Genomic DNA, 12,367 nt, shown 5'->3' with positions numbered 1-12,367 from the left:
CTTCGCGACAATCTTGGACTTGACAGAGACTCTGCTCTCGCGAGTGTATTAATAGACAGGTAAGCAAATCTATTTTATTATTTAAGTATCCGTAGACGATTTTAATAGCACTCATAAACAGTTATATTGCTCTTTGTAAAGAGCGGGTGAAACCAATCAAATGCATGAATGTTGCGGACAATACGTTAGAGTTGGCATCTATCCCTACGTGCAAAGGTTTGAACACGTTAAACAACACGCCATTAACTATAAACGCATAAAACTGCACAGCATTAACCCAAAAAAATAATTTGACGAATTGCTAAGTTGTAACGGGATAATATAGCATAACATGTCATGTTCCTTGCAGTTCATTGATTATGATGACATAAAATAATGCTATCAGACATAAAGGTAATACAAAAACGAATAAATTACCTCATCCGTGGTCATGATTCAATAATTCGACGTAGATGCATTGATAGATGGTGAAAACTCATTGAAAACGACATATCCCATCGTCACCTGCTTTCTAAGCGTCATCAAGCTTCGGCTTTGTTATTGTCGGAAACTGTTCCCTCTTGTGTTGAAAAAAATGACATACTGGATCTTTAAGTGATTTTAAACGATTTAACCGCAAAAGGCGCTAAAGTTAACAATTTTCTGTACCACAGACGCACATGCGGTTAAATGTGTCCCGTACAACTACAATTAAACGTGATTATCCATATGCCCTTTAAAGATCAACAGTAGCACAAACTTAAAAAACAGACTTGTGCTACCTGTACTGTGTCTCATACTGTAGTCCATTAAAGTACATTTGGCGAATAAAGCACTGAAAAACAACGTCATTTTCACTTTATGTGGAGCGACTGTTTATACTGCATCTTATTCCCGAAGCATCGTTTGGAATTCGTCCTCCATCTGTGTGTGTGCGAGCGCGTTTAAGTGCACTCAACAAATGTAGAATTACAGTTATGCTGCTTACATAATTTAGCCTTTTTTAATGTTTGAGTACAAGATAGAGACTTAAGGAAAATTATGTAGACTAATAATTTAAGTTTAATGTCCTAATTATCAGCCTACTTATTTGTATGTCCCACAGCTGACATGGAACATTATTAACCGGTTCGGGAACGTCAAATTTAGGGTGGAACCGAAAACCAGAAATGTAAAATTACTGTTTGAAATTAACCAATTGGGGAAAAAATCTGGTTCAAAGCCCTGGTAAAAAGTATCCATAAACACTACCTGTTTTAGTGTCATGCTGGTAACTGGACTTCATCATTTTAATACATTAATACAAAAAGATTTCAGCTTACGAAGCAGCTTACTACTCTCACCTGTTTAAACCAAGGTGATTATTCCTTATACACTTCTCAAATTTATGTACTACGCTTCATCTGTTTGCATATGTAGATTTTTTCTAAATTAACCAAAACATGCTAATCTTTATATTTAAATTTCAGAGGGAAAGTCACTAACAAAGAAGGATCTACGGTGATACAACTTAGTTATTTTGTTTATCCTATTCACCTGCAGTGCTTTGTCAACTGTAATGCCATTAGCTCATTTTTATTTGTTATCGCCTAATTTGCATATGGTGATTATGATGGCATTATTAGACGCAAACTTTACTGTATCCAACTGTAGGGTCTTTGTTATAAATGGATTATTAACTATATATTATTATTAAGTACAGTACATTAGCATGTATGGCATAGGCTTATTGCGTTAGCAAAACTTGTTACATGAGCTGCATACCAGATATGCATAGCATGACACAAGTTAAATAGTGTCAAACCTCTTGGTGAGGTGTGACTCTTGTGTCTCCAAACAGCGGTCATCTTGGAGTTAGATGTAAACTCTTTGAGAAAGATTTTTAGATGTTCATTCTCGCAGGAATTCAATGTTTTTTTTTTTTAGAAAATAGTTTCCTCTGAATTCACCCATTTGGTGTCAGTCCAAGGGACGCCGTTAAAATGTTTGAATTGCAGGTTGAATAACCAGTTTGACAACGACACGATGACGCACAATGTCACTTATAAACACGGATACCTGAATGACATTGTACTTACACATGGCTTCAAGTAACAAAATGAACCTCGAAACATGCCGACTATACAGTAAGTTATACAAAATACTTTAATAACATTTAATAACATTTTAGTATGGAATTTAATAGAAAAATGCACTCGGTCACAGTCTATTAGTTAGTATAAGTTATTTTGCTGTTTTTTTTTAGATAAGATTACGATGAACCAAGTCGTATAACTGCTGCTAACCAGATGCAAATTATATTATTTTACTAACATATTTTATTTTGGGAAGGCTACACAAAGTATTTTAAAGTATGTTCTTAAATCCATCTCTTAATCTTACCATTAGTTTTCGTAACATTACTTTACAAACTCATAATCAAAATGCTACAGGCTTGTCTTATTCTTGAAAAGTTGCATATTTATTATCATTGAATGTTTTCTTTATTTTAACGTGTTTGTAATTCTTTTGAAATATCGTAACATATCTAATTAACGACACTATGTCAATGACAAATTTTCATTTCACAGTTCACAAGGAGAGACGCTTAAAGTTGTTGTTTACTGGCCTGTGCTTTGAAATTACAGGATTTTTGGTAAGACTAGAAATACGACTTATGTGAAAATCATGTCTGAGCATGTAGGTGTAGCTTTAATTCAGTCATTAGTTTCTGTACATACCTTTGGGACCAAGCAATGCTCTGTAGCTAACTTTGCATCTCAATCACTGTATAAAGTTAAATTATTCGTTTTTAGATTTGTTTTCATGACACTTTTATTAGCAGTATGATTATTAACCTTGTAGGTTGTATGGACTTACATGGGAAGTAAAGAAGAAAAACCACCTCCAAACAAGTTTTTGTTTCAGCACGTTGCCAAACTTTGCAACTCCAGAAACTTCTCCACATCTCCTGCTGATGTTCTGCTAGAAATCAATTCAGAAGATTCAGAATCAAGTTCAAGTTCATTTTACTCTGAATTTGGAATCAGTTCAGAAAGTTACTCCAGTTTACAGCAGCAACTCTACTGGGCTAGACCGGACAGATCAATCACAGATGTGTCTATGAGTACAAGTGCAGCTCACTCCACTTTCATCATACAGAACCTGAAAGACAGCTACCAAATAGGGGAGGAGCTTTTTGTTACTATCCATGCCAGAGACTTTAACAATAAATATAAATGTTATGGAGGAGATTTCTTTCAAGCAAAGCTTTTCTCTTCTGAAAATCCCCAAAAGGTACTGTACCTCTTACATGTTTGCTGTATCAGTGATGTTTACTGAGTACTGATCTTTATCTGATCTAATGTTTTTCTGTCACAGGCCAGTGTGTTTGGGGAGGTGGTGGATTTGCTCAATGGCTCTTACTCTGTGCGTTTTCTTCTGCCGTGGGTTGGACAGGCACAGGTGGCTGTGCGTCTGATCCACTCCAGTGAAGCTGTGCAGGTCCTCAAGCATCACAGAGAAACTGATTCAGACAGAGTTTACTTTAACGGATATTTTGAAGGACCAGGACCAAATGGGACCAGGTTGACAGAAACAGTTATGTGTAATGTGAAGTGGGACCAGAATGGACTGGAGAGGATGCTGACTGGAGATTGCTGCTGTGATTACAAAGATTTTCGCAGTGGAGAAGAATGGCGCTGTCAGAGACCCAAATCCCTGCCATGCAGCGCTCGTGTCTATCACTCTATGGGCGGGTATAACGAATGTTTGACTGCCAAAGAAGCAATGTTTATGTAAGAATAATTTTTTGCATCCTATTTAGCATTTTTTAGCACTGAAGGGAAAATCCGTCAGTAACGTTATTTTTGACAGGAATGAAACCAACAAAAACATCAATGGACAAATAACACCAATCAAGATTCTTCCTTCCAGTGAAACAGTGCAAATTGGTATGGCAACCTTTTAGACCGACCGTATGTGATAAATTTACACTGCCTGCAACATAACTGGAGTCAGAAAGTCCACATAAAGAATTTATTAAAGGATTTCTATGCATTTGTGATTACTAAAGTAGAAATGCAATAAAGTAGAAATGCATTTCGTTTACTAAACCATTTTAATTAAAGGTCACGTTCTTCCTGTTAACATTTTTTAAACATTATAGTTAGTGTGTAATGTTGCTTTAATAGCATAAATAATACCTGTAAAATGATAAAGCTCTAAGTTCACTGCCAGGCGATAGATTTTCTTTAATAGAATTCCTTTTTCTAAGCCTACATCGAATGGCCAGTTTGGATTACAGCCCTCTACTTCCTGCTTTAATGACGTCAGACGAACATTTTATTGACTAAACTCCGCCCACAGGAATACGTCAGTTGCCAGCTAAGCTCAAACGGCTCTGCTAAGCTAAGCTGCTGTCGAATCACAACACACTAAACAAACCACACAATCAGAGCTTGTTACGTATTTCTGAAGAAGAAATTCATACTTCATAGAACAAGGAAGACATCAGCACGTTTTTAGGACAGTAAAAACAGCGCTATAGAGATAAATAAATTGTGTGAACAATGCGTTTTTTTACACGTGAAATATGTATTGTGCACTGTAAACACATTCAAAGGTTCAAAAACACAGGAAGAACGGGAACTTTAATTTGGCATTGTGAAAATACAATTTCAACTTTCAGTTTCACTTTTGTCTGCAGATGTAACACAGAAATGTCGTGCTGGTTTGCACACACCAGTTCCAGCTGGGTTTTACCTGAATGATGTTTGGGAGTCCTTTGTGTGTAGAACCCGTAATTTTACTACCGAAACAACAACACAGTGCCTGAAAGACAAACACATCCACATGATGGGAGACTCTACTTTGAGACAGTGGTTTGAATTCTTGCTGAAAGCAGTACCAAGTGAGATTCTCACTTTAAATGAAAAGCATTGAATGTTTACTGGTTCAGTAAGATTTTAGATTAATTAGGTAATTTGACTCAGTCATGGTCAGTGTTGGGTAAGTTACTCAAAAAAATGAATTAGTTAGTAATTACATCTTCAAATATGCAATTAGATTACTTTACAAATTACTCTCTCCAAAAAGAATTGAATCACTTATTACCAGTGTTGGGTGTAACGCATTACAAGTAACGTAATAATATTACTTTTATGAAGTAACAAGTAAAGTAATGCATTACTTTATAAATGTACACATTAATATTTTAGTTACTTTAAAAAAGTAATGGGAGTTACTTTTCAGTTTAATAAATTTGATTTAAAAAAAATATACAGCATATATAATTATTAATAATTAAACTGAACATAGTCACATAGAATTACGTACTCTATGCGTGCGAGCCTGAGCAGAAAAGGTTTGAGAAACGGAGATGGCAGGCCAGAGATTGATATTTTTGCGATGAAAATATGCAATTTCTGAATGCAGAACTTCTAAGTCATAAAAAGACCTGCAAGGCCTGAAAGAGGTCTAAGAACACAATTAGTTACTTTTTTGGGGTGTAACTTAATATTGTAATGCATTACTTTTAAAAGTAACTTTCCCCACCACTGCTTATTACTAATTACTTTCTAAATCCTATTTAGTAAATTATACAAAGAAGGTTTGACACGGCTCGAAAAAATCATATAAAAGTATATTAACTCATTCTCCGCCCGCCTTTTTTTAAAAAGTTGCCCGCCAGCAGTTTTTGTGATTTTCACAAAAGTTTCACAAAATGCCTTCCAGAAATTTTTTCTCTTATAAATATATAAACATACAAATATATCAAAACTGAAATATTTGCTTTTTTGTAAAGGAATTTTGTTAGATTTTTGCTTCAGTTTTTTAATAAATTAGGTAAAATAATAGGATAATAGCGGAATTACAGATTACCATAAAAACACGTCAGGAAAGCGTCATTGGCAGGGAAATGTTTTTCTTAATTGACGAGATAAGTCGTCAATGGCGGGGAAAGAGTTAATTATTCTGGTCACACTTTTTAAGGTCCAATTCTTACTATTATCTAACTATTAACTACTTTCGCCTCAATATAGTCCAAATTACTGCTTATTAATACTTAGTTAAGTAGTTGTTAAGTTTAAGTATTGGTTGGATTAAAGATGTAGAATAAAGGGCTCTTTATAGTTGTGCGTAGGTCCTACGGTGTAGGCGCGACGGCGTAGGTTCCCCGTCGGTTTTCATTTATACTTTTGCCGCGTCGTCCGCATCGACATGCAAACATGCGTGCAGATCGCTGGTAGGTCCACGCATCTAACCATAGTAGCAGCACGACCGTCAATGAAAAAGAAGCTTGGCTACTTAACCCACAAACGAAGAAACAGAAACTTGTTGTGTATGATTTGAGAAGACCAGCAATTATGGAAGTAAATAAACAGTGACTTTTGTTGCAATTTGAGTTAAATCACTCCTCAACTTGGCCATTCTTTGTTTTCACCGTCACAAACGGAAATACCTATGACACAGTTTTTTTACCTTACGGGAGGGGTTCTGGTGGACCAATCACAGCGCTTGTGATCCGAGGTGCACGTCAGGCTACGCAGAGCTACGCACAGGCTAGGGATAGCCTTCGACGTAGCTACGGCGTAGAACTTGCGCACGACTATAAATCAGGCTTAAGGCTTTGCAGAATCAGGCATTAACATGTACTTTTTAAGTACTAATAAACAGCCAATATCTGAGTAATGCTAATAACCAACCAGTTAATATTGAGAATTGTAAACTACACTAGAGTGAATGAGGCAGAATCGAGTGAGGATCCAAGTGCAGTTTAAAGTATTTATTAGTATAAACATAAAACAAGTAAACAGACAGGCAGGCAGAACACAGAGGTAACGGGTAACATTAAACAACATTAAACAATGACTAGCAACAGGGAAGTAAACAAACAATGTAGATATAACAGACAGGAACCAATCACAAAGCAGAGACAATGAGTAACTATGACAACACACTAGAGGGAATGAATGACTCTGATGAGTCTCCATGGCAACTAACAAGTGGGCGGAGCAAACAATCAACAGCAGGGCAAAACAGCAAACAGAAACAGGGCAAAACACAGACAGGATCATGACAGAACCCCCCCCCAAGCACGGCTTTCAGATGCTCCCAGGGGCGTAAAGAGTAAAGTCCAGGAACAACAGGGGTAGGAGGGTGGGTAAAGTTCATGTGGCGGAGGATCGAGTGAAGTCAGCAGAGCCGGTGGCCAGGCGGTGCAGGCAGAGCAGGAGGCCAAGGCGGTGCAGGCAGAGTATGAAGCCAGGGTGAAGCCGGCAGAGCAGATGGTCAGGGTGGAGCCAAAGGCGGGACCAGAGACCAGAGGAGAGCTGGAAGCCAGGGTGATGCCACAGGTAGAGCCAGAGACCAGAGCAGAGCTGGAGACCAGGGCGCAGTTTCAGACAAAATCAGCGAGCTGGTCGGAACCGCAACCCATGGTGGTGCTGGAGGTGCTCTGGGCCTGTAGATAGACACAAGAGAGAGAGAGGCTGGCAAAGCCAGGAAAACAAACTCAAGGTAGGCGGAGCAGAGAGACTGGTTAATGCAGGCAGAGTCATTTTGGACCAGGCAGAGAGTTTAAAATTTTCCATCTTTGACAGAGCAAAGAGTTCAGTGAGAGCCATTTTGGATGAGGTAGAGAGTTCAAAGTCCGCCATCTTAGACAGGGCAGAGAGTTCATCAGAGTCATGCAAAGCCATTCTGGCAAGGGCAGAGGGTCTATGGAGCTTGGGCGTGACCATAATGGCTGAATTACGGGTTACAGGAAACTCAGGAAATTCCAAAACAGGCTTCAGATTCAGATTCAAAAGGTTCAGCTAACTTGGTCGAAAAAAGCTCAGGGGACTCAAATGTAAACTTCTCAGCCATGACAGAAAGTGCAGAAGACTCACGTGACCTTACTGGTTATGCCGATTCTCTTGACACTGGTGATTCGCTCGTGACAAAAAGTGCATAAGGTTCGGACCTTCCAGCCATGACAGAGAGTTCTGGATGACTGGCTTATGAGATTGAGAGACTTCCTGTGAAGCAGAAGAGCAAAAAAACAGACCAAGCACACCCCAAAGCCAAGACAAACAGAGAAGTTTCAAAAAGTTCAGAAGAGTCAGATGATTCAGATTGTCCCATTGACTCAAATGACTCGTTTGGCTCAGGTGTTTCAGACTAATCAGATGACTCACTTGACTCGGTTGACTCAGTGAACTTGATAGAATTACTTGATATGGTTGACTCATTCAATTTGGAAAAAGCAAAAAAATTGGTTGAACCGGCTGAATCCGTCATTCTGGTCGACCTGGCTGACGCGATCAATCATGTCGACCCGATCGGCCCGGCTGGTTCCGTTGACGTGATCGGCCCGGCTGGTTCCGTTGACGTGATCGGCCCGATTGTGGAGACAGGTGGCTTAAGGATGCCGGCCGACCAAACCGACACCATCGGGGTATCTGCTAGGCTAGCGACCAACCGGTTCGCACAGGCCCCAACTGGGCCCATCGGTATAGCAGCCATCTTGTGAACAGGCTCGGGCGCACAAAAGACAGGACAGATCGTAGTGCATTCAGGCATCCATGGCTGCTCTGGTTCCGCATCCCACGAACCCCAATGCCTACTGCCCCCCCAATAAAATATTTAGGAACCCGTCCACCACAACCCTGGACATGGTGAGAGGACCTGCTTAACCGCAGCACTAGGTTCACAAAGTGTGACAATGCCCCTTTTTCTCTGCCACGAGGCATTAAACAGCGCACATTGTCCTCTAATCCATTGCGAAAAATGCCCTTCAAAATCCACCAGGTTACAGAGGTCCAAGAACACATTTACATGTTCCTCGAGCGGGGAAAGTTCCTGGCATAAACAAAACAAAATCTCTGCTGGATCCATGTTAGCTAGTTGTTCTGTTGTGAATGAGGCAGAGGAGAGTGAGGATCCAAGTGCAGTTTAAAGTATTTATTAGTATAAAACATAAAATAGGTAACCAAGAAGACAGGCACGTCTTCATGGTGCATTTTTGATTGATGCGTGTTATACCCCGGAAAATACAGTAATTGTTCTACAGTACATACACAATATTTAGTTTATTTACTTTAGAAGCACTGGAAAATAAAAATAGTTTTTTTTTCAAGGAAAAAGTAATTAAGTTACAGTAACTAATTACTTTGTAACTACACCCAACACTGGTCATGGTTTAAATGTCGATACCAAATGACAAATACAAGTTTGGGATCCACATTGTTGGTGTTTTTCACTGCAGCTTTAAAGCGGATGAACCAGCATGTTCAATATAAGGCAGGGCCTCTTCTAGCAGTGGATGTGGAGAACAACATTGACTTACACTGGAGGTCTCACGGTCTTCCTCTACGCTGTCTGAAAACAGAAGTGACTAATCTGCACTACGTCAGTAATGAGATTGATGATCTGACTGGAGGACCTCACACTGTTATTGTATTTAATCTGGGGCCACACTTCACAACATACCCTCTCGATTACTACACCCGCAGAGTGTTGAGGATCCGCAAAGCTGTACTAGATATGTTACAACGGGCACCAGATACTACCGTTATAATCAAGACTGTCAACACCGGCTATAAGGTAAGTAAGTCAATAATATCAAACAAAATCATATGTATATTTAGCCTAAGGTGTATTTCTGTCTTTGTAATAGGATGTGTTTGGCAGTGACTGGTATTCTCTGCAGTTGGACAGAATCCTACGGTGGGCTTTTCAAGATGTTGGTGTTTATATTTTGGATGTTTGGCAAATGACAGCCTGTCACTACAACGAAGAGAAAATTCATCCAGGTCCTGTCATCATCAAAAATGAGATAGACATTTTGCTTTCTTTCATTTGCCCTGAATGATTTTGTCAGGAACAATCAGGGAATAAAAGCAACAGTCTTTATTTTATTTTATATACATTGAATGTGTTAAACATGGTAATACACTATAGGCTAAGTGTTTTTTACAATATAATAAATAGTGGCAGAAACTGCTGAGGGTGGCAGATAAATTACAAACTGTCGAACAAAATCTGGCACCAACAAACTAAAAAGGTGTTTCTTTTCACTAGTTGCACACTTACATCGTTCCTGCATTGCACCCAACTGTGTACGTCACATAACAACCCTTAATGTTTGTCTTTTATAATTTATTACTTGTTTATTCTATTCTTTATTACTTGTGTATCGTCGTATTACTATTCTTTATATAATCTCTAACCTATGTCATTCTAATGTGGACAGCAAAAAGAGAATTTCATTTCCATTCAAAAGATATAGATACATACATCCAAACTTGGTTATGTAACCACCATTTTTACAGTGTAGCTTCTCAAAGCAGGTTTTGGTATCTCTAAGTTAATGCTTCTTTTCTATGTTATTAATTATTGTCAGCTTGGGAAAGTGTAAAAATACACAACGTTGCCCAGCCTCTCGGGATACCTAGTGTTGGGGTTGCATGCACACCGTTTGACCATTTTAAACTTAAAATGACAAGAAAAAACATATAAAAACGAATGAAAACTGACTAACTGCAATGCATTTCAATGCATGTGGAAGTACAGAATGTAGAGAATGTCTACTAATTGGCTTATCGTGTTTGGGGCGTGGCTTAGCCATAGCTCAATTGTCACAAGTAGATATGGGTTTATAATGAAACATCAATAAATGAATTTTTACACTTTATCAATTGAATGTTTTATTTTAGCTTTATACTTAATAATAATAATAATAATAATAATACATTTTATTTAAAGGCACCTTTCAGAGCACTCAAGGACACCGTACAGTAAAATGACAGTCATAAAACAACTCAAGACAATACAACAGAACATCAACAGTAAAACATACAATATTTAAAACTGATCAGAAAAAGCTGATTTAAATAGGTACGTTTTAAGACGTGATTTAAAAGTAACCAGACAATCACTTTCTTGTAGGGATTTTGGAAGAGAATTCCAGAGATGAGGGGCAGCACAGCTGAATGCCCTGGACCCCATAGTGACTAAGCGAACAGAAGGTACTACAAGGGAGACAGAAGAGGAAGATCGAAGTGTACACTTCGGGGTGTAGATGTGAAGCAGTTCAGAGAGATATAAGGGTGCTAGATTATGAAGAGCTTTGAAAGTGAGAAACAGAATCTTATACTCTAGACGTCTAGACAATCTGAGAGAGAGGTTGACAGAAGACTAGAATTTGGTTTGGATGATGAGTAGAGCTGGGTGTCATCCGCATAGCAATGAAAACTAATGCCATATTTCCTGAAGATGTTACCAAGGGGTAGTAAGTAAATGATAAATAAAAGAGGGCCGAGAACAGAGCCTTGAGGGACACCAGCAGTGAAAGATGACGAGTATGACCTGAAATTTTTGAGTGCATCCGGAAAGATAGGATCTGAATGCCAGTGATACCTATTGAAAGTAATCTATCTAAGAGAACATGATGGGAAAGTGTATCAAAGGCTGCACTTAGATCGAGTAAGATGAGTAATGTTAAGAGTCCAGAATCAGCTGACATCAGTAGGTCATTAAATAAAGGTCAAATAAAAAAATTAACGACTTTTACCATGGCGGTCTCTGTACTATGCAATGGTCGAAAACTAGACTGGAATTTTTTAAACACTTAAGATTACTTAAGATTCAATCATTAGCATTATTGTAAGCATTTGGAGTGAGTATTGCTTTAATTTTTTCAGTTTATATAAATCACTGAATTTTTATATAAGGAGATTGTGTATTATTTTATTTGTTTATTCAAATATTTATGCTTGAATGATTTATTCATCTCTCAGGTGTTTGACTGGCAGATATGAGGCCTTGAATGATTGAACAGTTTTGTTAGTGCTGTGATTTGCGGATTAAAATGAGGGAACGACATTGAATGAGCAAAAATCAAACACCACTACAAAATTGCTAACCTGATATATTGCACTACTAAATAGAGAACAGGACATACAGCATACCCTTTAAGTAAGTAACTGATTTTGCCTACCTTAATAAATCAGTTTTATATTTCTACGCACACCATTTGCAAAAATGTTTGTATCCTAATCAAGTTTACTAAAATATGCCATCATAATTATTATTTCACTAAGGGCTCTCTATGATATGGACAAAAAAACATTTTAATAGACATGCTTCAGTAAAGTGAAATACAGAATCATAAACGTGTTTAGGCTGAGCTCCAGCAGATGGTGCTCTTGATTTACAGCATATGTGACATCACACAAAAAGAGGAGGAGCATCTTTTCTGAGCATTGAACTAAAGAATAAAGCTGTTTGTCATTTTAGCAGAACCAGAAAGACAGACTGCACTGAAACTTAACAGCTACTCTGATAATTACTTATTTATGAACAAAGATTTAAATATTTATTGTATTTTTTTATATTTGCTCTCTTAAAAAGAGAAATTAGA

At 38.0% G+C, this 12,367-nt stretch overlaps 1 protein-coding gene across 2 annotated transcripts; it reads left to right on the top strand.

Annotated features, from left to right (window-relative positions):
• The first annotated feature begins 1,761 nt into the window (after positions 1-1,761).
• Positions 1,762-10,637, top strand: LOC129436609 (NXPE family member 3-like). 2 transcript variants are annotated; one of them, XM_073857648.1, is made up of 8 exons: positions 1,762-2,105; positions 2,550-2,614; positions 2,824-3,255; positions 3,340-3,755; positions 3,835-3,911; positions 4,667-4,870; positions 9,212-9,549; positions 9,623-10,637. In XM_073857648.1, exons 1-8 carry the CDS (start codon positions 2,042-2,044, stop codon positions 9,815-9,817), a joined length of 1,791 nt encoding a protein of 596 aa, XP_073713749.1. In that variant the 5' UTR covers positions 1,762-2,041; the 3' UTR covers positions 9,818-10,637. The 2 variants fall into 2 exon arrangements, with proteins under 2 accessions (XP_073713749.1, XP_073713750.1); XM_073857649.1 differs by lacking the exon at positions 2,550-2,614 and having other exon boundaries at positions 1,764-2,105.
• The last annotated feature ends 1,730 nt before the right edge of the window (positions 10,638-12,367 follow it).

This window comes from Misgurnus anguillicaudatus, chromosome 19 (assembly GCF_027580225.2).
Source record: "Misgurnus anguillicaudatus chromosome 19, ASM2758022v2, whole genome shotgun sequence".
Taxonomy (NCBI): Eukaryota; Metazoa; Chordata; class Actinopteri; order Cypriniformes; family Cobitidae; genus Misgurnus; species Misgurnus anguillicaudatus.
The sequence above is the reverse complement of the archived record's forward strand: the minus strand, read 5'-3'. Positions and strand labels throughout refer to the sequence as shown.